Genomic DNA, 25,778 nt, shown 5'->3' on the forward strand with positions numbered 1-25,778 from the left:
GCACCGAAGACTTGTCAGGATGAGGATATCGCAGAGAAAAAAGGAAAGACCTTCCCTGATAGTAAGGTCTGTCCGGATCAAAAAAGAGTCTACTGTAAGACTTCTAGGACCATTAAGGTCCCAATGATCTAACGGTATGCGATAGGGAAGAACTACTGTACGTGTGAAAACTCCCTGCGAGAAAGTGCCTACTTGCAGTTTTGCTGCAGAAAGGCCGAAAGCTACCAGCTCCGCAAGCAAAAAAACTGATAGATTTCCGAGGATTACTGGGGGCTCTTTCTGCTTCTGAAAAGCTTTCAGAAGTAGTGGAAGGAGTGTTATGGAAACTGGTACCACGGAGGAACCAGAGCATGCAGTGCGATGGCTCTTGGATCTCGAGGCCGAATCACGAACTCGAGTACATAGGCGATCAGTCTGGACGCCATCCGAACTACAACTGGAGAGCTCCAGTGAAGGCAGGTCTGATGGAAGACTTCCAGGTGAAGTTCCCACTCGCTTGAGGCGAAACCCTGAATGCTGAATATGTTCGCCGCCAAGAGTTATACTCCTGGGATATGTACTGCCGAGATCACCGAATGATAGATCTCTGCACATCGAAGAATGTGAGGTTCCACGGCCATGGCGCCTGAACGTGGGTACCTGCTAGATGATTGACGTATGGCACAGCCGTGGCATTGTCCAATTGAATTCAGATGGGTTGACCCGCCAGAAGGCAGTGGACCTACTGTAGGACTACCGTTCGGATCTCCAGAGCAATGATTGGGAGAAGAGGACTGGCATTGGTAGTTATTAGTAACCATTGAACCGGGAGAAAGGCCCTGGATGACGAAGGAGCTCAGAGACTATCGTCTGAAAGTGTGTTTGACTTGCTGAAAACGAGCGAAGTGAAGGAAACTGCTTCCAGTGTCGTCACCATTTTTCCTTAGAACCCTCCCAGCAAATCGAATTAAATGAGGGGATGAGTGATCAAGTGCGCGAGTTCCCTGTTGAAGGGCCATGACCTTGTCTGGAGGGAGAATTACCATCCTTCTGGAAATGTACCGGATCATCCTCAAAAAGGATATCTGCTGGGCTGGAAATGAGGAGAACTTGTCTAAGTCTAGCCGCCAGCCCACATGAAAGGGTATCGCAAGTGATATAGACTACTTAGCGTAGTCCTGGAAGTGCGGCTAGACAGTCGGCCAAACAGGGCAGGACGACCACACCTCTAGGGTGCAAGAGGAACATGACAGCCACCATGAGCCTTGCGAACACTCTGGGTGTGGTAGCAAGACCGAAGACAAGTTCATGACTTGAAAATGCTGCTCACCAATGGAAAAGCGAAGGAATTTTTGAGGAGGGTAAGCATCCCGAATGTCGATGGATGCCAGAAACTCCACCTTTTTCTGTTGAAGTAATGGCTGAGCGGAGGAACTCCACTCGAAAAAGGAGAACCATGTGAAAGGTTGTTAGAAGTTTGAGGTCCAGGATCGGTCCTTCTTCTCGTTTCCCTTTTTGGAACCAAGATCCCTTAGATCTAGGCTGTCCTGGACAACCCTTCCACTGCTGGTCGGGGCTGTAGTAACATATGATCCTTTGTTAGTCTCCCGCTCAAAAGATTTGATTGACCAGTTGTACTGTCTTCAGGAAAGGGTTACTAGTGTGAATCAAAGTAGTTAAGGTCTCCAGCCAGGAGACCATTGCTCTAGCAATTCATGCGGCGGCTAGGGAGGGTAGAGCGCTGGACCCGAAGCCGCAAAACGGAACAAACCAGATTTGCTATATGACAGACCTTGAAATTTTCAATTGATGACACATCGGGCAGGGATACTGGTAGGTATACTACAGGAGATTCTACCTGGTTAATCTCCCAAGTGGCAGAATGTGCGGCTGCATCCAGCAAGTCATAGTCTCTTGCCATCGCCGCGGTGCAGAGTTAAAAATTAGGAACCTTCGATCCACCATCCTCTTAACATGGAAGTGGAGAGGAATCATCCGCCTTCTTGCATCTTCTTTTAAATAGTGGTGATGCAGAGGGGGGTGCTCAGACGTCCGAAAAGGGTGCCTCTGTACATCCACAGAGCTCAGGTATCCGGGTGGACAGGACAGGTTGTCTGGCATTAGGCCTGGATGCAGAAGAGGGGACATGGAGGTGACACTCCGTGTGCCTGTTGATGGTGTGGGGAGATCGGTGCCCTTTAAAGGGTCCGTCGCCCTTAAAAATCAGACCAGGCATGGCATCCCACATAGAGGCTTCTGTCCAGTGAATTGCATATCCGGACTGGATGGCAAATGCTCTACGAGGGAGTTTAGTCTCCTTATGAGGGACCCTGCGTAGTCTAGACCAGGACCGGAGTCCTCGTCAATGTACAGAGATTAGTTGATGATATAAATAGGCGTGTTCATCCTTTACTGAAGCTGTCAAGTCCAGGTCCAAGGCAATATCCGATCCGTGTTAAGAGTCTTGTTCTCAGCAAATCCTTGGAGAGAGATCATAAAATGAAAACTTCCGTTTTCTAGATACCTGTACGTTTCTAGAATACTCGTGGCCCCTGCTAGCCGACGGATCCTATGTAGGAGAAGGACCATGTATATCGGTCCTGCGAGCACTCTGAGCCATGGAGGGATTCAATCTCTTGGTCAGAGAAACCATGGGTTGCGGCAGTGACTAAGTCCACTGATGGAACTAGTTACACCGGGATAAACTGGGATCAGCGGCGGAGGGCTCTTTATTTATGACCAGCTTCGGATTGGCCATGTGCCTTTAAGACTAGGGAATACTGGTCGTGTGCCTTTAAGACCAGAGAATACTGGACATGTGCCTTTAAGACCAGGGAATACTGGTCATGTGCCTTTAAGACCAGGGAATACTGGTTATGCGCCTTTAGATAAAATCTCGCAGAGAGCGAGAAGCGCCAATTCGGGGGGCGGAGCCACATGCACGGCGTGGGCGGGGTCTCGAGACTTCCACGAATAGGCCCAAGCTGGGGCCGCCTCCTTGTGCCATCCGCTTTCACAGTGGTGGGACAGTGGGGGCCGCTCAGACGGCATAGAGAGGGGCCTCTGTACATCCACGAAGTTCAGTCCCCAGGTGGACAGGGCCAGTTGTACGGCATTAGGCCTGGCTCCAGGAGAGGATACATGGAGGCGACACTCCATGTGGTCGCCTGCTGCTGGTGTGGGGAGATCGGGACCGTGAAGGAACTGTCGCCCCTGAAGTGAGCTGGGTGGGGCTCCGGCGGTTGGCAGGGATTTCAACTGCGGCCTAGTCCGGCTGAAAAAGCCGGGGACTAAATTTATGGAGCCTGCCGGTGGAGCGCGTCAGCGGGCCGCGACGTAGCGCCGAATGATTGCCGCTGGCGTCACCTCTCCCCAGGGACCAGGACCGCACCTTCCCACGCAGGCAGCGTGAGGAAGGAAACTACTCACCGCCACCGAGCAGAGATGCATCCTCCATTGTAAGGGAATAAACTCAATCGATCCTAAACTCAATCGATCCTCCCTTTGCCGGGGGATGGAGAGCCTGCCGCAGGGGGCTTATGGCTACTGTGGGGACTACATGACGCCAACAGGTGAGGGCTTGATTGCGGAGGAGCCCGGGAGATGCACATAGGAGGTATACGGTCGCCCTAGCGTAGATTAGGTGTGCCCCAGTCGTCGCAGGAGAGGTACGGGGAGGTATACTTGCTGTGCTCGCCTGTTGATGGTTCGGGGGAGAGCGGACCCTAGAAAGGAATCAGTCGCCCCTTCACTCCGTTAATTAAAAAAAAAAATTTACAGAAAATAAAATAAAAAATGTTGGGGTCTGAAAACAGACCCAAGTGCCTCCTACAGACACTAAGCAAGAACTGGTTAGCTGAGAGCCAGCAGGAGGGTGTATACTGCAGAGGAGGATAGAACTTTCTTTGTATCACTTAGTATCAGCCTCCTAGTGGCAGCAGCATACACCCATGGTCTGTGTCCCCCAGTGAGGCGAAGGAGAAATACATTTTTTTTTTCCCGAAAAGTTACCGTAAATACAATTAACACGAAACCTGATTCAAACTATTGGTCATTTTCTGATTCTACATTCCCTTCAGAGGGACCTTGCAGCCCTAATGTAACTTTGCCATGTTTTGCATAACTTTGAATTTATCCTGCAGATTCTTCCTGGGGTGAAAGTGATTATTGCACACACCGAAACCAAAGGACCCCTTGGAGACTCTCATTTAGGAGAGGTACGTATGCAGTACATTTGGGTTTAAATGTGACCTTTTCCAAATAAAAAGGGTCATTTTTTTCCCCTCTTGAAAATGTCTTACCAGGTTTGGGTAAGCAGCCCACACAATGCTAACGGGTATTATACAGTGTATGGAGAAGAGGCGCTGCACGCTGATCACTTCAATGCAAGACTCAGTTTTGGGGACACACAGACTGTTTGGGCGCGGACTGGATACCTTGGTTTTCTCCGCAGAACTGAACTAACTGATGCCAGTGGAGGTAACAAGTCAGAAAAGAGAAAGCATAGACATTAGTCTGAAGTACTAATGATAAATGCTGATTGTTTTACACAGAGAGACATGATGCTCTATACGTGGTTGGTTCCCTGGATGAAACGTTGGAATTACGAGGCATGAGATATCATCCAATTGATATAGAGACATCTGTGATTCGATCTCACAAGAACATTGCTGAATGGTGAGTTTAGGAAATGAATTTTTGTAATTAGTCTTATGCAAATAAGTGTTCCAATCCTGTGAAGAAGTTGTTTCTACTAGTGATGAGCGAATATACTCGTTACTCGAGATTTTTCGAGCACGCTCGGGTGACCTCCGAGTATTTTTTAGTACTCGGAAATTTAGTTTTTATTGCCGCAGCTGAATCATTTACATCTGTTAGCCAGCATAAGTGAAACGGATGTAAATCATTCAGCTGCGGCAATAAAAACTAAATTTCCGAGTACTAAAAAATACTCGGAGGTCACCCCGAGCGTGCTCGAGAAATCTCGAGTAACGAGTATATTCGCTCATCACTAGTTTCTACCTATTGGAAGCAGCCATCCTAAAAGTGAGTATTGAAGGGCCTTGACTTTAAACTAGAAGCCAAACCAGAAACTTTTTGCAGACCTGTTTCAGGATGTTTGCCTCTCATCAGTGCAAAGAAGGAAAAATGGTTCTTAACCCTTGTGGCAAGCAACTTTAATGGGGCAATTGACTTTTAGAATTGCTACTCCCAATAGATAGCACTAGACTTCCTGTCCTCTTCCTCGAAGACTTTATTTACCTATTTAAATTTGCAGTGCAACATTTCATGGCCTATAAGTCTCCCTACGCCAATTTGACAGTCTCCACAAGAAGAAACGTTACCCCGTAGGCCCCCTGTAATTTGTCTTACCAATGCTTATAACAATTTTTTTTTTTCCTTAACAGTGCCGTTTTCACATGGACAAACCTTCTTGTAGTGGTCCTTGAGTTAGATGGGCCTGAGCAAGAGGCCCTTGATCTAGTGGCTCTTGTGACCAATGTAATTTTGGAGGAACATTATTTGATTGTTGGAGTTGTGGTCATTGTGGACCCAGGTGTTATTCCCATCAATTCAAGAGGAGAAAAGCAGCGTATGCACTTACGTGACGGGTTCCTGGCCGACCAGCTTGATCCAATATATGTGGCGTACAACATGTGAACCAAGAAAAGCAGCTTCCTGCCTTATCCAACCATGGACTGCGTGCTGGGTACGAAACAAAGCTGAGGAGAGGAGACTACGTAGTACTTCCATTCATCGGGGTTCTGGATTGCTGCTGTCTTCCCACCACCCAGTTGTGCTTTTCGTAACAGGTGAAAGGAAACACTCTTGATGCCAAGAATGTTCAGAACAGAATGTAACTAACGAACTTTTACCTCTTACCGTGGCACTGGATGTAGCTTCCTAAATCCTCACCGTCACATGCTCTGTGTCCTGTGCAGCGTCCATCCTGCCTCATGTGTTGTCGCCTTACAGAGCCCAAATCCATGCAATAATGTGAATCTCTGGATCGCCCTAATCTGAGCACATAGATTTTTTTTTTCCTTTTTTTATCAAGTATATGGGGGCGACTATGCCTCCTGAGCCAAGATGGACTATTCCCAAAGTGTGAACGTTCACCAGCCCTTTGTGAGCTGCTACTTCACTTCTCATCACTGAACTGAATGTAATTATGTACAGAGACTGTATAATTTATTATGTGCATCAACCTAAAGGATATCCCAACTGGTTCTGAACAAAAAAGGGACAGGACCACTTCAATTTTATCACTGTAGTTTTTATAGCAAAAAAAAAAAACATTAAAAATAACTCCATTAAGCACTACAGACCCTGACGCGTTACCTGTGATATTAGGGGATAAAAAGCACATTAAACATTTTAAAAAATGTCCGTAGTTGTGTGTCCGTGGGCACGGCCAGCCATCAGCATTGTGCGTCTCGTTATCAGTTAGGTTATAATTAGCTTCAAGCTCCAATAGGGGCAACGTGCGGCTCTTCGTCTCTTGTAAAACTCCAATTCACAGTGTGCACTACAGCGGCAAAACCTGAGCATCAGCTGTAGACTTGCCTGAATATTCACCCATTATTGCAAGTTTTACATATGTGTGTTTACAACTGGAATTTCATTTGATGTAAATATAATATTCTTCCAGAATCACCTCCAGATAGGAAACACTTTGCAGCCACCCTGTCCAAAAAGAAGCAATGTCAATAATGACCCAACGTCTGACCCCTGTAGACCCCCGTCCTCACCTGCACTGTCTGTGATGAGCTGGTGACGGTCCAGGTTATAGTGACAGATAAATGACGTCTCCAAATAGGGTTTCTCTTGAAAACGGCGGAGCCAGTGATCCTGTCCCCACTGTATACGTGCAGCGGCTCGTCCAGCATGAAGAGGGTGTGCTTCCAGTGAGTAAGCCTTGGGGCAAAATAGAGAGTGACGTCGGTGATCGATTACACAACACTAGATAAATTACAGATGTATTTATTTGTATGACGTAGATTATGTTCAACCATGTTGGCTGTGGAACGAGCCCATGCTTCAGCCGATCTGTCGACTGACTGTGATCTCTGTCATCTCTCCCATACACAGGAGCGCTCCAGTGTTCTCGATGAGAAAGCCACTGACGTGTCTGGGACCACAAAGCAATCATGTCTGAAATCTGACAATTAGTTGGCCAGCGCAACCATACACATTAGGGTGTCGGCCGACCAGTCGATATTGGCTTATTGTGTATCGGGTGCTTCTAGTTCTAGAATATTAGAACACTTGTTTCATCTGTTCCAGTGTTATTTCAATAACTAAAATGTTTGAACCACTGTCCCCTGAAAATCTAATATTGTCGCAATCTGGCAGAAAAAATAAAACCGTTCTGTTAGCATAAAATGACGGTGACAAAAATGTATCCGTCATGTCCAACTATCAGAAGTGTTTATTATATAACATGCTGAAAAGAGTCAGTTGTGTCTTAGGATATGGAGTTATGCTTTGGTTAAAGGGGTAATGCGGCGCTGATAACATTTCAACACACCTGCCTAGATCTGTGGATGATCGGAGTTCTGTTCCTTATAGCTTGTAAACTAAGGGTATGTGCACACATTGCGGATTCTCTGCGGATCCGCAGCGTTTTTTTGCAGTGCAGAATTAACAGTACAATTGATTAACAGTACAATGTAAATCAATGAGAAAAAAAAATGCTGTGCACACTTTGCGGAAAATCCGCTGCGGAATAAAAGAAGTAGCATGTCACTACTTTTTTGTGAATCTGCAGCGTGTTTGTACACATTCTATTATGGAAAACCGCAGGGGTAAAAAACGCAGCGGAACCGCACAAAAAACGCAACAAATCTGCAGGTGCGTTTTCTGCCAGGAGAGGCAGAATCCGCACCAGAAATTCCTAAGCCTAATCCACAACGTGTGCACATAGCCTTAGACTCAGATTCATCAGACAGGTGTTTGTGTTTTTCATGCCAGTCTTGATGGGACAGAGGGTAGAATGAGGCTTGCCCAATCACCACCTGCAGATTTATAGCATTACGATGCTCTTTGACCACTATATTAAAATCGCTACTATCAAAAGAAAATTAACCGTATTCCTCCCGGGAGCCACAAGCTTTTAATCACGCAAGCAGCAGTTCTTTGACGGCCTGCTCTGCACAGATGTGCTGCAGAGGAAGCGTTCAGATTTCTGGGGCGTGTTAACAGCTGCCATTTACTACTGTATGTACTGAGGGAGGACTGTGGCCGCTCCCTGCCACATCCCTATGACTGATAGCCGGGGGTTCCAGGGAGGAATAAAGTTCATATTCTCCCAGGAGCTGCAATGTCGGTAAGGAGACGACAGCATTGAAATGCCATCAACCTGCACGTTAACCCTATGTCTGCAGGATAATAGTGTTTGGGGACATGACCGATTTGCCTTTAAGTAGAAATTGCTGTAAAGGGATCTGGTATTGCAGTCCACTTCTATTCAATAAGGATAAGAAATATTGAACAGAAGTAATGATGTTTCTCAGGATTAAAAAACGCTATTAACTTAAAAACTTAATTTGAGCTTCATTCCTCTACAACCAGTAAATGTGTGAAAATATTGGTATATTGGATTTAAAGACGTGTCTGTGCACTTTTATTGGAATAACCCAATGCCACACTGCCAAATTGAGCGTACATGCTTATGCCTATTTGGCAAATTGAAGCTTCAGGTAAGCTTTCCAGTCTTTGCTCAGAACAAGATAAGAGCTTATAGCAAAAGGTGTATACACCGGCACAGGGACGTCGCCTAAACCTGGATGCATCGTATACTCTGAAAACGTGGTACCAATGTTCAGTATTGGCTTTTAGCAAGTTTGAGAAAATTAAGTTACAACATTATGACTTGGCCCATCCGGTGGGTCTTTATTTAACCAGTCTAATCTGTTTCTGAATTACCAATCTATCACATGTCTACAGCTTAGGACTTTTTTTTTCTTTTATATATAAATGTAATATCTTACGTACTGGTTGAAAGGTCCAGTATCCAATTCCACCTGTTCCTGGTTATCAATATTCTGGAACTGGACACTGAACCAAGCAGTGAAGCCATGAAAAATGCCGTCACGATCCACATGGAAATGAAAGTCGCCGCTCATACTCTAAAGAACAAACAAAAGGTTCTAAACTCAATGTAACATCTAAACAAAAAAGTCAAATGAAAAAATGACCTTCACCTCTAGATCTTCAACCCTTAGTGTCTTCACATTGACATCTAGCAAGGTGCAAGGCTTAGACAGACAATCCTCTGGTTTTAATATATAATCAGGTTTTGGTCTGGAAAAAAACTCTTGAATGGCCACAGGCCTGTGGTAGAAGAAAGATGTGAAGATCAATGCCGTGTGACAGCAGAAACCAATCTCAGCACATTTGCAGATGATAGTTTCCTTTTAACTATTATTTAAAGCAGGCTTTTATGTGAATTTTGTTTATAAATCTGGTGATAGAAAAAAAATACAAGTTTCACATTAGCTCCTAGGCCAAATATTGGGCTCATACTACTTCTTCTAGTCCGATCTTCCTAAATTGTATTGAAATATTTAAGAGGGAATTTGTCAGCAGGATTTCATTCAAATTCTTTATATGTGCATGTAGCTCTTGCAAAGACCAATCCAATACTGTTACATGGCCAGTCTGTTCCTTCATCACCATAAATGAATGTCATTGAGGCTGAAGTGCTTTCAGCACGTGGAAGCTCTTCCAAAGCCTCTGACACTGCGATTCTATTCTGTCAGACAATCAGAAGAAGATGGTGCTGGAATGACAGAGTCTCGGGAAGAGCTTCCATGCACCGAAAGCACTTTAGCCTGATTTACATATTTATTTAGCCATTGCCTTCTCTGGCATGGGCTGGATATAGAACGGTATGGCTGCACTTATCCTTGAAAGAACTATATGGGCATATACATTGTTTGGGTGGCAAAATCCTGCTAACAGATCCCCTTTAAGACTTCAGCTGAAGGTCAGATTAGTAGGTGATGAGGGCGAATTCACTATTTAAAAAAAAAAAAAATGGAATATATACGGATCAGTTAATTTTTTACAACTTTTTAAATGTACGCATTGTATTTTGTTTTTGTTCCGAGTTTTCATCCATATATGTTCAAATACAAAGGATTACCGTAACTACAGCTCTGAGACCACTGCAAAATGTTCAGTTTGTCTGATTTTTCGCTTTATAGGTACACTACCGTTCCAAAGTTTAGTGTCACCCAGACAATAGTGTTTTCCATGATAACTCATACTTTTATTAATCAAATGAGTTGCCAAATAAAGAGTTGAAAATCTAGTCCAGACATTTAACAAGGTTAAAAAAAAAAAAAAAATTTGAAATAATTTTCTCCAAATTTGCTTTAGTCACAAAATGTTCCCTTTGCAGCAATTCCAGTGCTTTGTTACTCTAGCAGTTAATTTGCTGAGGTAATCTGGAGAAATGTCACCCCATGCTTCCAGAAGCCCCTCCCACATGTTGGTTTGGGTTGATGGGCACTTTTTGCACCATACGGTCAAGCTGCTGCCACAACAGCTCAATGGGGCTGTGATCTGGTGACTGTGCTGGCCACTCCATTACAGATAGAATACCAGCTGCCTGCTTCTTCCCTAAATAGTTCTTGCATAGTTTGGAGGTGTGCTTTGGGTCATTGTCCTGTTGTAGGATGAAATTGGCTCCAATCAAGCGCTGTCCACGGGTTATGGCATGGTGTTGTAAAATAGAGTGATAGCCTTCCTTATTCAAAATCCCTTTTACTTTGTACAAATCTCCCACTTTACCAGAACAAAAGCAACCCCAGACCATCACATGACCTCCACCACTTGACAGATGGTGTCAGACACTCTTCCAGCATCTTTTCAGTTGTTCTGTGTCTCACAAATGTTCTCCTGTGTGATCCAAACACCTCAAACTTGGATTCGTCCGTCCATAACACTTTTTTTCCTATCTTCCTCTGTTCAATGTCTGTGTCCTTTTGCCCATATTAATCTTTTCCTTTTATTAGCCAGTCTCAGATATGGCTTTTTCTTTGCCACTCTGCCCTGAAGGCCAGCATCCCGGAGTCGTCTCTTCACTGTAGACGTTGACACTGGCGTTTTGCGTGTACTATTTAATGAAGCTGCCAGTTGAGGACCTGTGAGGTGTCGATTTCTCAAACTACAGACTCTAATGTACTTGTCTTGATGCTCAGTTGTGCAGCGGGGTCTCCCACCTCTCTCTCTGCTCTGGTTAGAGCCTGCTTGTGCTCTCCTCTGAAGGGAGTAGTACACACTGTTTTAGGAAATCTTCAGTTTCTTGCCAATTTCTCACATGAAACAGCCTTCATTTCTAAGAACAAGAATAGACTGTCGAGTTTCACATGAAAGTTTTTTCTGGCCATTTTGAGAGTTTAATGGAACCAACAAATGTAATGCTCCAGATTCTCAACTAGCTCAAAGGAAGGTCAGGTTTATAGGTTCTCTAATCAGCTGTGCTAACATACTTGCACAAGTGTTTTCAAGGGTATTCTAACCATCCATTAGCCTTCTTACACAGTTAGAAAACACAAAGTACCATAAGAACACTTGGGCGATGGTTGTTGGAAATGGGTCTCTATACACCTATGATGATATTGCATTAGAAACCAGATGTTTGCAGCTAGAATAGTCATTTACCACATCAACAATGAATAGAGTGTATTTCTAAATCATTTACTGTTAGCTTCATTGGAAAAAAAAACTGAGCTTTTCTATTAAAAAAAAAAAAAGTAATTTCTAAATGACCCTACACTTTGGAACGGTAGTGTATATTTGAGTAAAATGTAAATTGTTCTTTTAGTCTATAAACTTCTGACAACACGTCTCTGAATTTACATGAAATAAAATTTGGATTTTTTTTCTGAAAGAAAACTGGTCAAATTAAAAAGAAAACCCAGTGCTTTCATACCTCAAATAATGCAAAGAAAACAAGTTCATAATATTTAGAAACAACAATAGTAATGCTTTAACTCAAAAAGTTCAGAAATCAATATTTTGTGGAATAACCATGATTTTTAATCACAGCTTTCATGCGTCTTGGCATGCTTTCCACCAGTCATTCACACTGCTTCTGGCTCAAAAATGTAAGCAGTTCTTTGTTTGATGGCTTGTGACTCTCCATCATCCTCCTGATTACATTCCAGAGGTTTTCAATGAGGTTCAGATCTGGAGAGCTGTTGATTTTTTGCCATTTTGTGCTGTTACCAAGTACAGAAGACACATTTGAACTCTAAAAATGAACCATGTGTTTCCAGTCCATCTATTGACTCCTATGTGCTAAAATGAATGACTTCGGTCATAAGAAAATCACTGATTGTCGCTGGCTCCTGCTACTGAAACACATTTTGCTACTAATGATCTGGATCTGTAATACTCAAATAGAAGTCCTAGGAAGCACAGTGATTAGGGCCGCACACTTCTATTGATCGGACTCTTTAGGCTATGTGCACACGATGCAGATTTTGCTGCGGATCCGCAGCAGTTTCCTTTGCGTTTACAGTTCAATGTAAACGTATGGGGAAAAAAAACCGCTGTGCACATGCTGCGGAAAAAAATGCGCGGAAACACAGCGGTTTGCAATCCGCAACATGTCACTTCTTTTGTGCGTTTTCCGCAGTGGATTTACAACTGCCCTTATGGAAAGCCACAGTTGTAAATCCGCAGTGGAAACTGCAGGAAATCCGCAGCGGTTTTCCACTGCAGATTTATCAAATTTGCTGGAATCAGCTGCGGAAAAATCTGCAGTGGACCCAGACTACGTGTGCACATTGCCTGATTCTTCTCATGTTTTTTAAAAAGTACTAGTTAATATTGTGACCTCTAAGGAGCTACTAGTTATAGTATCTAGAATTGCCAAAACCTGGCTGCTCCAGAGCTACTAATTGGGGAACACTGCTCTGCTGAACTGCCTTCAAGAGGCTATTTGTTCCTCTCTGTAATGTTTTATATTTGGAATTACCGTATATACTTGAGTATAAGCCAACCCCCCTCCATCCCCCCTAATTTTGCCACAAAAAACTGAGAAAATGTAATGACTCGAGTATAAGCCTAGGGTGGAAAATGCAGCAGCTACCAGTAAATGTCAAAAGTAAAAATAGATACCAATAAAAGTAAAATTAATTGAGACATCAGTAGGTTGTGTTTTTGAATATCCATATTGAATCAGGAGCCCCATATAATGCTCCATAAAGTTTATGATGGGCCCCATAAGATGCTCCATATTAAAATATGCCCCATATAATCCTGCATAAAGGTTAATAATGGCCCCATAAGATGCTCCATAGACACATTTGCCCAATATAATGCTGCACAAATGTTGATTATGGCCCCATAAGATGCCCCATAAAGATATTTGCCCCATATAGTGTTGCACAAACGTTGATCATGGCCCCATACAGACACTTGCCCCATATAGTGCTGCAAAAACGTTATGACCCCATATAGTGCTGCACAAACGTTATGGCCCCATATAATGCTCCATATAGACACTTGCCCCATTTGCTGTTGCTGCGATAAAAAAAATAAAAAAAATCACATACTCACCTCTCCGTCGCTCAGGCCCCGGCACTTTCAATATTCACCTGTTCCTCGTTCCGGCGCCACTCCATCTTCAGCGGCTCCTGCACGGATATTCAGGCAGAGGGCGCGCACTAACCACGTCACCGGGCCCTCTGACCTGAGCGTCACAGCTGTAGACAGGGCGGCGCCGGAACGAGGAGCAGGTGAATATCGTGCAGCGCTCCCCTCCCCGTTATACTCACAGGAAGAAGCTGTCAGCGCCGGGGAAAAGACGTGCAGGGACCGCACCGGGAGCAGGTGAGTATAATTAGACAGCACCCGTTCCCCATCCCCTGCCGACCCCTGTGTATGACTCGAGTATAAGCCGAGAGGGGGACTTTCATCCCAAAAAATGGGCTGAAAATCTCTGCTTATTCTCGAGTATTTACAGTATGTCGTTTTTCCCATACAGTTGTAGTCATTTTACGATCTAAAATCCAGGATTTCTATATGTACACAAAATAAACATCATGTAGAATGCAAACATTCAACAACGAAGGCCTGTTGGGGTTTTGTTTGTTTTTCCAAATAGTGGTCAAAATGGTTTTAGGTTATGTGTACATGACATTATTTAGACACCTGCGGGTGATTTTTTTGTCAATACATTAGTGTTAGAAGGAATCTGTCACCAGATTTATGGTTTCCAACCTAAGCAGCTTTAAACAGGGACAGAGACCCCAATTCCAGCGGCAAATCATTTACCAGGCTTCTTGCTGTAGTTTTGATAAAAATCTGTTTTCTCTGCTAGTCCACTAAGTGAAAAATTCTGACTAATCCCACCCATGTCATTGATTGATTGCTATCCACCTATACTGTGCATAGGCAGGCAGAAATAGGACAAACAATGGTGAGGATCGGGGCTAGACAGAGCTCATAAATATCGAGGACTGGATAGTAGAAACTAATCACTGAGAGGACTAGCAGAGCTGCAGCATATAAAACAGTTTTATCAAAACTACAGCAAGAAGCCCAATCAGTGACCCAGCATTAGAATCAGTGTTTCTGCCCCTACTTTATGCTGCTCTTGGAATGAGTAGCAAATACCTAGTGACAGATTCTCTTTAATTTTCTTTTCATCTTTATAAATCAGTATTGTTGGATAGTGTTAGTGCTTGAGATAGTAATACTTTTATTTACATCTCGTTACCTTGGAGACTGACCACCACTGCTAGAAAGCAGAATATGTGCAGTGCTTACAAGCTCTTTTCTACTTATCTGAAGCAAGTCTTGAAACTGGCCAGAATTACTGGAGAGCATCATTACCTGTCAATCCCGGCCAGCTTCAGTGTAGTGCTCACAAGGTAGACCGCAGCAGTGGTCGGTCTCCTAGGCAATGAAATGTAAATAAATCAAAGTGTTATCATCCCAAGAACAGCTGCAATTTTTATTTATAAGCAATAAATTGCATAAGTGCTTGTTTTTACAAGCACTATCAACATTATCCATATATGAAGAGGGGAATAACCCTTTAACCCATTCAAGACCAGGCCACTTACCTCTGTTCCTGATCAGGCATATATTCAGATTTTTTCGTACATGCAATTTAACCCGTTAGTGACGGAGCCAAATTTTTTACATCTAACCAATGTCACTTTATGTGGTAATAACTCTGGACCGCTTCAACAAATCCCAGTGATTGAGATTTTTATACTCTGAATGATTATCTTTTTAATCCAGATCGTCATACCACAACAAACAGGGATTTTTGTGTATTCACCGTAAAATCCTTTTCTCCAAGCCATGATTCCAATGGCATTTCATAGGGAGGTACCATGTGAGCCACCCCCTGAATGAAGGTCACCTGCAATCTGGTCACTATCCTGCGTTGGAATAGGACGGATAAGGCCGAAATATGGCATTTCAAAGAACGAAGCCCTAGACCTGACTCGAGACCAGTCTGGAGAAATTCCAAAATGGAAGGGATTGAAAACACGAGGGGGGGAGGGGGGGGTTGGGAACGTCCACGGTCCTTGCACCATGAGAAAATAAAGTCTTCCAAACGCGATGATAAATGCGCATTGATGCAAGCTTCCGAGCGCTAATTATAGTGGAAACCACCTGTTGGGAAAAACCGGCTTGGGCTAGAACCCAGGATTCAATGGCCAAGCCGTTAAAGACAGAGCCTGAGTTCTGGTGGTAAATGGGGCCCTGGGAAAGCAGGTCGGGACGATCTGGCAACCTCCAGAGAATTTCGGCGACGAGTTGTACCAGTTCTGCGTACCACGCTCGCCAGGGCCAATCTGACGCGACCAGAATCCCTGGGATCCCCTCCGCTCTGATCTTCCTGATGACCCTCGGAAGTAATGGGAGAGGGGGAAACACATAAGGAAGGCGAAACTGATGCCACGGGAGAACCAGTGCGTCCATCCCGATGGCTACCGGATCGCGAGAGCGGGCTATGAACTGTGGAACCTGTGCATTTAGCCTCTAGGCCATCAGATTGACATCCGGTGTCCCCCAGCGATGGCAAATCTGCTGAAAAACTTCCAGATGAGGGACCATTCTCCCGAGGCGAGACTGTGACGGCTGAGAAAACCTGCCACCTAATTTTCTACTCCCGGGATGTGGACTGCTGAGATGACCGAGTGATTACTCTCGGCCCATCGGAGAATGTGACTTACTTCGAGCATCGCAAGCTTGCTGCGGGTGCCCCCCTGACGGTTGATTTACGCCACAGTGATGGCATTGTCCGATTGAATCCGGATGGGGCGACCTGCCAGAAGATGATGAAACCGCCGACGGGCCAACCAGATTGCTCGTATTTCCAAGAGATTGATAGAGAAACGCGATTCCAGAGCGGACCATCGTCCCTAGGCCATGTGATGACTGAAGACCGCTCCCCAACCTAGGAGACTGGTCACCACCAGCCAACGTACTGGGAGAGGATTTTACCTGATCCAGATAAGACCTCAACGTCCACCATCTGAGGGTCTCTTTGACCCACTGAGACAGCCGGACCCGACGGTCCAGAGAGAACGGGTTCCTGTCCTAGGTTGTCAAAAGTGCATGATGCAGGGGACGGAGGTGTAACTGGTTGAATGGAACCGCCTCCATTGCCGCGACCATCTTGCCTAAAACGGTCATCCCGAATGGAGTGAGGGACAGATCAGGAGAGCATCTGGGCTCCTTGTTGTAACGCCATAACGTTTTCTGGAGGAAGGATCACCAACCCACGGGAAGTATCTAGGATCATGCCTAAAAAGGTTATCTGCTGAGCTGGTACAGGCGATGATTTGTCTAAGTTGATCATCCAACCCAGGCAAGAAACAGTATCCACCGCGATGCTTACGCAGTCTGCGCAGGCCTGAAATGATGGGCCTTTGATTAATAGGTCATCTAGGTATGGTAGCACAACCATGCACCGATAAAGAAGAATGAACATGATTGCCATCATGACCTTGGTGAACACCCTGGGGGCGGTGGCGAGGCCGAAGGGCAAAGCCGTGAACTGGAAGTGTTCATCGTGAATCGCAAAACGTAGGAATCTTTGGTGAGGTGGAAAAATCGGGATATGGAGATAAGCATCCCAGATGTCTATGGATGCGAGAAACTCCCCCTTCTGCATTGAGGTGATGACTGACTGACTGAGTGGAGGGACTCCATTCGGAAGTGACCAACTCTGACGAATTTGTTTAAGGCCAGGTTCACATTGCGTTAACGGGCTGCTGTTAACGCAAGTGCCGATTTGATATAGCGCTAGCGCAGATAGAGCTAGCAGATGCTCTATCTGCGCTAGCAGTGACGGACCCGGAAACACTGCAGCCCGCGTCCCAGCGTCCGTCACTCAATGATGGCACATCATGTCGTGCGCTAGCGATGCGTCCAACATAGGGCATAATGGTGGCGTTAATGGACTGCGTTACACCACGTTTTGCCGCGGTGTAACGTAGTCCATCTAACGGACACCATAGACGCAATGTGAACCTGGCCTAAAAGTTTTAGTTCCAGTATGGAGCACAATTTTCCGTCCTTTTTTGGAACCACGAACAGGTTAGAGTAAAACCCTTTGAACCTTTCGTCTTGGGGCACCAGAATGATGACTCCGTTTTTGCGAAGTGCGTCTATGGCTTGGTAGAAAGACGTCGCCCGTGATTCTGTTTTGGAACAAGACTGGAAAATAGGGATTTTTGTGTACTCACCGTAAAATCCGTTTTCTCCGAGCCAAACATTGGGGGACACAGGACCATGGGTGTTATGCTGCTGCCAGTAGGAGGACACTAAGTTAACACAAAGAATAGCTCCTCCCCTGCAGTATACACCCTCCTGCTGGCTCTAAGTGAACCAGTTCGGTAACAAAGCAGTAGGAGCTTAACATTTAACAAGAATGAACTATGTCAAAACGAAGTCAACATAGAAAAAAACTAAAGCCAATAGGCTGGGTGCTGTGTCCCCCAATGATTGGCTCGGAGAAAAGGATTTTACGGTGAGTACACAAAAATCCCTATTTCTCCTACGCTTCATTGGGGGACCAATGAACCATGGGATGTCCTAAAGCAGTCCCTGGGTGGGAAACAATCCACTGCAATTGCTCTTTGTACCCACACGTTACAGATGCGGCACTGCCGCCTGCAATATTCGTCTGCCGACGGATGCATCTTCCGAGGCTTGAGAATGGACATGGTAATGTTTCGTAAAAGTATGCAGGCTGGACCAAGTCGCAACTCTGCAGACTTGTGCTGCCGACGCCTGGTGCCGGATGACGCACCCACTGACCGAGTGTAGAATGAGCCTTAATCCCTGCTGGGACGGAGTGACCTCAGACTCGGTAAGACTCCTGGATAGCTGAACGAATCCGCTTGGCTATCGTAGCTTTGGAAACGGATAGACCTTTCCTTGGCCCTTCCGGGAGCACGAGCAGGGCATCTGACGTGCGGAAAGACGCCGTCCTCGAGACGAATCTCCTAAGAGCTCTCGCCAAGTCCAGTGTATGAAGAGCCTTCTCGGTGCGATGTACTGGGGCCAGGCAAAGTGAAGGCAAGACAATTTCCTCATTGAGGTGGAAAGATGAGACAACTTTCGGTAGAAAAGACAGGGATGTTCTCAAAACTACCTTATCCTGATAAAAAATGAGGAAAGGAACTTGACAAGACAAAGCCGCCAGCTCTGAGACTCGTCGGATGAACGTGACCGCAACCAGGAAGGCAACTTTCCATGACACAAAAGACAGGGGAACGTCCTGCAGAGTTTCAAAAGGGGCCTCCTGCTAAACTCCGAGGACCAAATTAAGGTCCCATGGTTCCAACGGCATCTTATAGGGCGGCATCACATGGGAGACTCCCTGAATGAACGTCTTCACCTGTAATCTGTTAGCAATTCTACGTTGAAACAGGACTGACAAGGCTGAAATCTGCCCTTTGAGAGAACTAAGGGCGAGACCCAAGTCCAAACCCAACTGAAGAAATTCGAGGATGGAAGGAATGGAAAATTCAAGAGGAGAGTGTCCTCGGTCCTTGCACCATGAGAAGAAGGTCTTCCAAATGCAATGATATATACGCATAGACGTAGGCTTTTTAGTACTGATCATGGTAGAAATGACTTTCTGAGAGAAGCCTGCCTGTGTTAGCACCCAGGACTCAACGACCATGCCGTCAAACACAGGGCCTTGGAGTTCTGATGGTAAATGAGGCCCTGGGACAACAGGTCTGCGCGATTCGGTAATCGCCAGGGGACATCGGCGACTAGTTGAACTAGTTCGGCGTACCAGGCCCTGCGGGACCAATCTGGCGCAATCTTACTGGTATCCCCTCCGCTCTGATCTTCTTGATGACTCTCGGCAGTAAAGGAAGCGGGGGAAATATGTGCGGAAGCTGGAACTGATGCTACGAGTGCATCTGCCCCGATGGCTGCCGAATTGTGGGACCGAGCTATGAAGTTGGGAGCCTTGGAATTTAGCCGTGAGGCCATCAGATCCATGTCCGGGGTTCCCCAACGATAGCAGATCTGGTGGAAGATCTCCGAATGGAGAGACCACTCTCCGGAGTCGAGACCTTGATGGCTGAGGAAGTCTGCTTCCCAATTTTCCAGTCCCGGGATGTGAACCGCTGAGATCATTGAGCGGTTTTCCTCGGCCCAGGTAATGAGGTGAGGTAATGAAGAATTGCAAGTGGAACATGAGGCAAAAAACAGTTTTGTTAGCCTTCCTTGTTTTAGGCTGTGACAGTGTACCCTTGATACCGCACTCTACTCAGGGAAGTGTGCTGCAGAGAAGGGGTTAAGCTCCGTTTTGTCGCTTACCCAGGTCCTTTGTCTTGTGCCCACAAGGATGATGTCCTTTGTCCACGCTCTTTATTGTTGTTCCTGCCCACTCTGTTGTGCCAGACACCGCATAGGAAAAAAAACAGCCGCACACATGTGTGTGTCCAATATGGCCGCCGAGATTACCGTGGCCCTTCTTGTTTGGTATAAGAAGCACCTGAAGCATAGAGGGAATCGCCCCTGTGAGCGGAATTAAGGGCAGAGTTGGGCCTAGTCCTGGCAGAAGCCAGCCGGGGACTCAATTTTGGGCCATGGGCAGAGCCGCCTGTGTGGGAAGGAGAGACCCACGGCCAGAAGCCGGGGACTAAATTTTCAGCATCGGCCGGTGCACGATGAGAGGGAAGCGCAGAAACAGCAAAAATGCCGCAGGACATCGGGACCAGGACCTTCTCTGCGCCTGAAGGGAGCCCTCCTGCTGCCGCTGGATGCTGCACTCACTCACTGTCAGGTGCTGCAGCGCAGATGTCGCAGAGCCGAAAATGTGCTGAGCTTCTTAGGCCACTCAATCCACTATCCCTTTGATAGGGAGGTGAAGAGGGACAGACTGCCTCCTTCCATCATCCGCTTTCAGTCAGTGGTGATGCAGTTGGGGCTGCACGGACTCCAATGGGGGGCCTCTGTACATCCCATGGGTTCCATCCCTAGGGATGGGTCAGGGCTATTGTCCGACTGTAGCCTGGCTCCGGAAGGGGGTACATGGAGGCAACACTCCGTGTTCCCGTCTGTGGGTGGTATGGGGAGATCGGCACCCTGAGGGAACAGTTGCCCCTAAAGTGAGCCCAGGCTGTTTTTCACATTTGAAGATTTTTTTTGCTCTTATGGCCACATAAATAATTGTAAAATTTGTTCCCCTTTCTGGACACTTTTTTTTCCGAAGTTTTGAATTGGCAGCAGCTTTATTTTATTTATTTTTTAACCATTGTGCCTGCCCCATAAAAGACCACCGTGGTGTGTATTTCAACAATTAAAAAATATATAAATTTATCTGATTTCTCCTGTAACTGGGGCTGGAATATTAGCCCCAGTTGCAGGGCAAATTCAGCCTGATGGCTGCATAGCGTTAAGTACCCTAAACCCACTGATCATTCTGTCATGAGGAGAAAGCGCTGTCAGCGCTAGCTGGACTGTATACACTGCAATCAGGAAGGGAAAGACTGAAATAAACCATATCTACCTTCTCTATGTGGAGTCCGGCTGTGCCTGACATCCAGCTCCCCGCAGCTTCAGGATCTTGAGCAGCTGCCAGACTATGAAGTGACGTTTTAGAACGCCACTGCAGAATATAATGCGGACGGTTCCAATGTTTATAGTCTATGGGGCGATAGTTAAGGAGTTTTAACTCTGTAGATTTACAGAAATATTCTTTAGCACTGGAGCTTACACTAACAGTTTTTAAGCTGTATGAATATTGTGATTCTTTGCATCTTGTACCAGTACTTCATTGTAATTCATTCTTCCTGGAGCTTTTTATTTATTATCTATGTAGATGTTATTATGACACTTACTTCAAGACACTAAAGTCTAGGCCATAAGGAGAATCCCAAAAAAGGACTCTTGTTTCATACTCTTTGTCAGCAGTGCATGGCACTAGGTGGACCCAAGCAGAGCTGGGCCACATCACTCCATCTTCCTCCAGCCACAGGTCACGAGCTAAGAGAACCGACTCCAACATGAATTCAAACTGCAGAAGGAAAACTTGGAATTAGGTCGCCGGGTAAGAGAAGGAGAATAGTGCATAACCTCAACAGCACCTTCTTATGTGACCACTGCAGACAGCATTATGTCCATATTAGAAATTATATTTTAATTTCCCAGACCAGATTTGACAAGTTAAGAGGCTGCAATATTAGTACAAAACATCTTGGACAAGCATGAGAATGTATTAGAAATATAAGCTAAATAAAGAATGAGCGCAAAGAATTAAAATGCAGATGCAAAACAGAATAAAGCTTTAAACCATACCAGCAGACAAGTTCCCATCCATTCAGACACAAGGACGTCAACCTTAGTAGGTAACTGCAATTCTTCTGCCCTGTGACACTGAACCTGGATGATGTTCGAGTATCCATTTTCGTCTACCAATTTAGCAGTCTGCTCCACAATCTCACTTGCTTCTACTGCATACACCTGTGGGTGACAGACTGCTGTGGTCACCGTCACTGACTGAACAAAAAGGGCCACATTACACGACTGACATTTTTACCTGCCAAGATTATATCTTACAGAGAATCTGTCACCAGAACTATGCAGCCCCATTTGAGTGCAGAGTAAAGTAGGGGGCAGAAACCCCAATTATAATGTTGGGTCAACTTCTATCCTTCTCGCTGCTAACTGTTAGCAGGAGCTCATCCCTGAGAGGACAATGTAGTTGTCGATATTCATGAGCTCTGTCTATCCCTGTCTCTCACCAATGATTGTCACCTTTCTGCCTTTGCACAGGGTAGGCAGAAAGCTGCCAAACAATGGCACGGATTGGGCTATACAGAGCTTACTTTATGCTTCTCTTCGATTAGGAAGCAAAAACCTGGTGACACATGGACTGGAGTCACATTAAAGGTAGAGTGACCATATATGAGGCTGTCAAGTTCGGGTCAGGAAGCTCAGATGATCCTTGCTTGGACCATGACACACAAATGTGTGAAAGGAGCCATATATCCAATCCTGAATTTGGTTAAAAACTGCAGGGGGAGGGGAGAGGAGGTCACCAGTCTGCTATCATCTACAAGTGCATGCCCAAGGTTAAATTAATTCATATACACAATATACACTAATTGTTACCTTATTTTTTTGCCTCTTGTCAGCAGCATACACTCAGTCTCCCATGTCCCCCAATTAAGCAAGAGGCAACCAGGGCTGTGGAGTCGTTAAGCCAAACCACCGACTCCTCAATTTCCCTGACACAGACTCCACAGCACCAGTAACAACTGAGCGTGTACATAAAGTGCAGCACAGATTCATCTCCACAGCACTGGTCACTACTGAGCGTGTACATAAAGTGCAGCACAGATTCATCTCAAGTACGACTCCACAGCACTGGTCACTACTGAGCATGTACATAAAGTGTAGTACAGATTCATCTCAAGTACGACTCCACAGCACTGGTCACTACTGAGCACGTACATAAAGTGCAGTACAGATTCATCTCAACTATGACTCCACAGCTCCGGTCACTACTGAGCATGTACATAAAGTGTAGTACAGATTCATCTCAAGTACGACTCCACAGCACTGGTCACTACTGAGCACGTACATAAAGTGCAGCACAGATTCATCTCACCTACGACTCCACAGCTCCGGTCACTACTGTGCATGTACATAAAGTGCAGCACAGATTCATCTCAACTACGACTCCACAGCTCCGGTCACTACTGAGCATGTACATAAAGTGCAGCACAGATTCATCTCAACTACGACTCCACAGCTCCGGTCACTACTGAGCATGTACATAAAGTGCAGCACAGATTCATCTCAACTACGACTCCACAGCACTGGTCACTACTGAGCACGTACATAAAGTGCAGCACAGATTCATCTCAACTACGACTCCACAGCTCCGGTCACTACTGTGCATGTACATAAAGTGCAGCACAGATTCATCTCACCTACGACTCCATTAAAGGTAGAGTGACCATATATGAGGCTGTCAAGTTCGGGTCAGGAAGCTCAGATGATCCTTGCTTGGACCATGACACACAAATGTGTGAAAGGAGCCATATATCCAATCCTGAATTTGGTTAAAAACTGCAGGGGGAGGGGAGAGGAGGTCACCAGTCTGCTATCATCTACAAGTGCATGCCCAAGGTTAAATTAATTCATATACACAATATACACTAATTGTTACCTTATTTTTTTGCCTCTTGTCAGCAGCATACACTCAGTCTCCCATGTCCCCCAATTAAGCAAGAGGCAACCAGGGCTGTGGAGTCGTTAAGCCAAACCACCGACTCCTCAATTTCCCTGACACAGACTCCACAGCACCAGTAACAACTGAGCGTGTACATAAAGTGCAGCACAGATTCATCTCCACAGCACTGGTCACTACTGAGCGTGTACATAAAGTGCAGCACAGATTCATCTCAAGTACGACTCCACAGCACTGGTCACTACTGAGCATGTACATAAAGTGTAGTACAGATTCATCTCAAGTACGACTCCACAGCACCGGTCACTACTGAGCACGTACATAAAGTGCAGCACAGATTCATCTCACCTACGACTCCACAGCTCCGGTCACTACTGAGCACGTACATAAAGTGCAGTACAGATTCATCTCAACTACGACTCCACAGCTCCAGTCACTACTGAGCATGTACATAAAGTGTAGTACAGATTCATCTCAAGTACGACTCCACAGCACTGGTCACTACTGAGCACGTACATAAAGTGCAGCACAGATTCATCTCACCTACGACTCCACAGCTCCGGTCACTACTGAGCATGTACATAAAGTGCAGCACAGATTCATCTCAACTACGACTCCACAGCTCCGGTCACTACTGTGCATGTACATAAAGTGCAGCACAGATTCATTTCAACTACGACTCCACAGCTCCGGTCACTACTGAGCATGTACATAAAGTGTAGTACAGATTCATCTCAAGTACGACTCCACAGCACTGGTCACTACTGAGCACGTACATTTATAGGACATTTCATAACTTTCCCAAAAATTATTTTGAAAACATTTATAGCATTGAACTACTGAACCCAATTTATTATACTGTATACTATCGGAGTTGGTCCATTTTATACTGACTCCACAGTCCTGGAGGAAACACTTGTCTATAGACCATAAAAAGTCTTGATGAATCAGTGCTAAAAGGTATAGTACAGTCTTCTAGTCTTGGAATTCGACACCGCAGACCTTCACCTGGCGCTATTATTCACTGTTTTCCTCTATCACGATGAAGGTGTTGTGTTGTTCGAAACATCTTATTTTTTCTGGATTTACTACGCTTAATAAATTTCCATTGAACACACCTAAACGACTGCCAAGTGTTTCTACTTACAGTTGACGTATTTGGTTATCCTACTTGTGCGCCACTATTTTTCCAGAAGTGCCTTGTTTTGTTTTTTTCATTTTAAGCATAACAGGCAGATCAAGTTGAACAAAACCAACACAATCAATTACACCTGATTCTTAAAAGTGAACTTGAACATCACAATCTGACGACACATTGAGACATGTGCGGTAGACATGGCTGCAGCGGAAATGACACTAGATCCGGGTCAACTGGCTACTGGAAATAGGAACTTGTGAGGGACAGAGGCAAAGGAAAATAGTGATTTCTATATTGTGCACCGTTTTCTCATCTTCTGCCTTTGCACTGAGCCAGTCCGGCTCAGCATCACCAACTTTTTTTTTTTTTTAAAAAGTGCAGTTTAATAAGGGTGTGTGGCAGAGCACAGCTGGCAAATTCATCATAACGCTGGCATAGATCACAACAGAAATGTACTCCAGTCAGTGAATGGAGTATATTTCTTGCACAGCCACATCTGTGTTCACACGTTGCGGCAGTGTTCTGTTTCCTTGCCGCAATTGAAGCAAAAATATATCATTTTTCTAAGGTTTTACAAAGCTGCAGCAAAAACGTTTGCAATGTGGCCGCATCATGTGAACGCAGCCCAGTCTCAGGATCAATGGATTTAATCAATTAGAACGCCACCGTTCAGAAGTGATGGCATACCCTAGCGACTTGTCATGACTTTACAAGACGGAAAAACTGTTTAATTACCAGACAGATGATATGTAGAGAAAAACGACTCACAATCTCAGGCTCCGCCAGCTGCGCACAGAAGAAGCTTATGATCCCAGTCCCACATCCCAGGTCAAGGATCCGTTTGCCCTTCAGGGCCGTGCTGTTTTGTATTATGACATTTCTATAAGTCTCAGTACGAGGCTGATCTGACAACATTTCCAAGTGCAGTTTCTAGGGATTGAAAATGGACAG

The 25,778-nt window shown here is 45.4% G+C and overlaps 2 protein-coding genes across 15 annotated transcripts in view; one reads left to right on the forward strand and one right to left on the reverse strand.

Moving 5' to 3' along the window:
• DIP2A (disco interacting protein 2 homolog A) overlaps positions 1–6,343 on the forward strand; it is a 99,214-nt gene extending 92,871 nt beyond the window's left edge. For all 9 annotated transcript variants that reach the window (XM_069733277.1, XM_069733282.1, XM_069733275.1 and 6 more), the window contains 4 exons: positions 4,122–4,196; positions 4,284–4,458; positions 4,533–4,656; positions 5,388–6,343. In XM_069733277.1, the coding sequence (XP_069589378.1) occupies positions 4,122–4,196; positions 4,284–4,458; positions 4,533–4,656; positions 5,388–5,640 (627 nt within the window). In that variant the 3' untranslated portion in view covers positions 5,641–6,343. The remainder of the gene's footprint in view (positions 1–4,121; positions 4,197–4,283; positions 4,459–4,532; positions 4,657–5,387) is intronic.
• The window catches only part of PRMT2 (protein arginine methyltransferase 2), a 35,509-nt gene continuing 15,971 nt past the window's right edge, over positions 6,241–25,778 (reverse strand). The window contains exons 3-9 of one of the 6 annotated variants that reach the window (XM_069733286.1): positions 25,596–25,757; positions 21,790–21,954; positions 21,333–21,508; positions 9,186–9,315; positions 8,977–9,110; positions 6,732–6,897; positions 6,241–6,666 (exon numbers count right to left, since the gene is read on the reverse strand). In XM_069733286.1, the coding sequence (XP_069589387.1) occupies positions 6,634–6,666; positions 6,732–6,897; positions 8,977–9,110; positions 9,186–9,315; positions 21,333–21,508; positions 21,790–21,954; positions 25,596–25,757 (966 nt within the window). In that variant the 3' untranslated portion in view covers positions 6,241–6,633. Of the gene's footprint in view, positions 6,898–8,976; positions 9,111–9,185; positions 9,316–21,332; positions 21,509–21,789; positions 21,955–25,595; positions 25,758–25,778 lie in introns of all 6 variants that reach the window. The other 5 variants (XM_069733288.1, XM_069733284.1, XM_069733287.1 and 2 more) reach the window with 5 other exon arrangements.

Source organism: Ranitomeya imitator, chromosome 7 (genome assembly GCF_032444005.1).
Source record: "Ranitomeya imitator isolate aRanImi1 chromosome 7, aRanImi1.pri, whole genome shotgun sequence".
Lineage (NCBI taxonomy): Eukaryota > Metazoa > Chordata > Amphibia > Anura > Dendrobatidae > Ranitomeya > Ranitomeya imitator.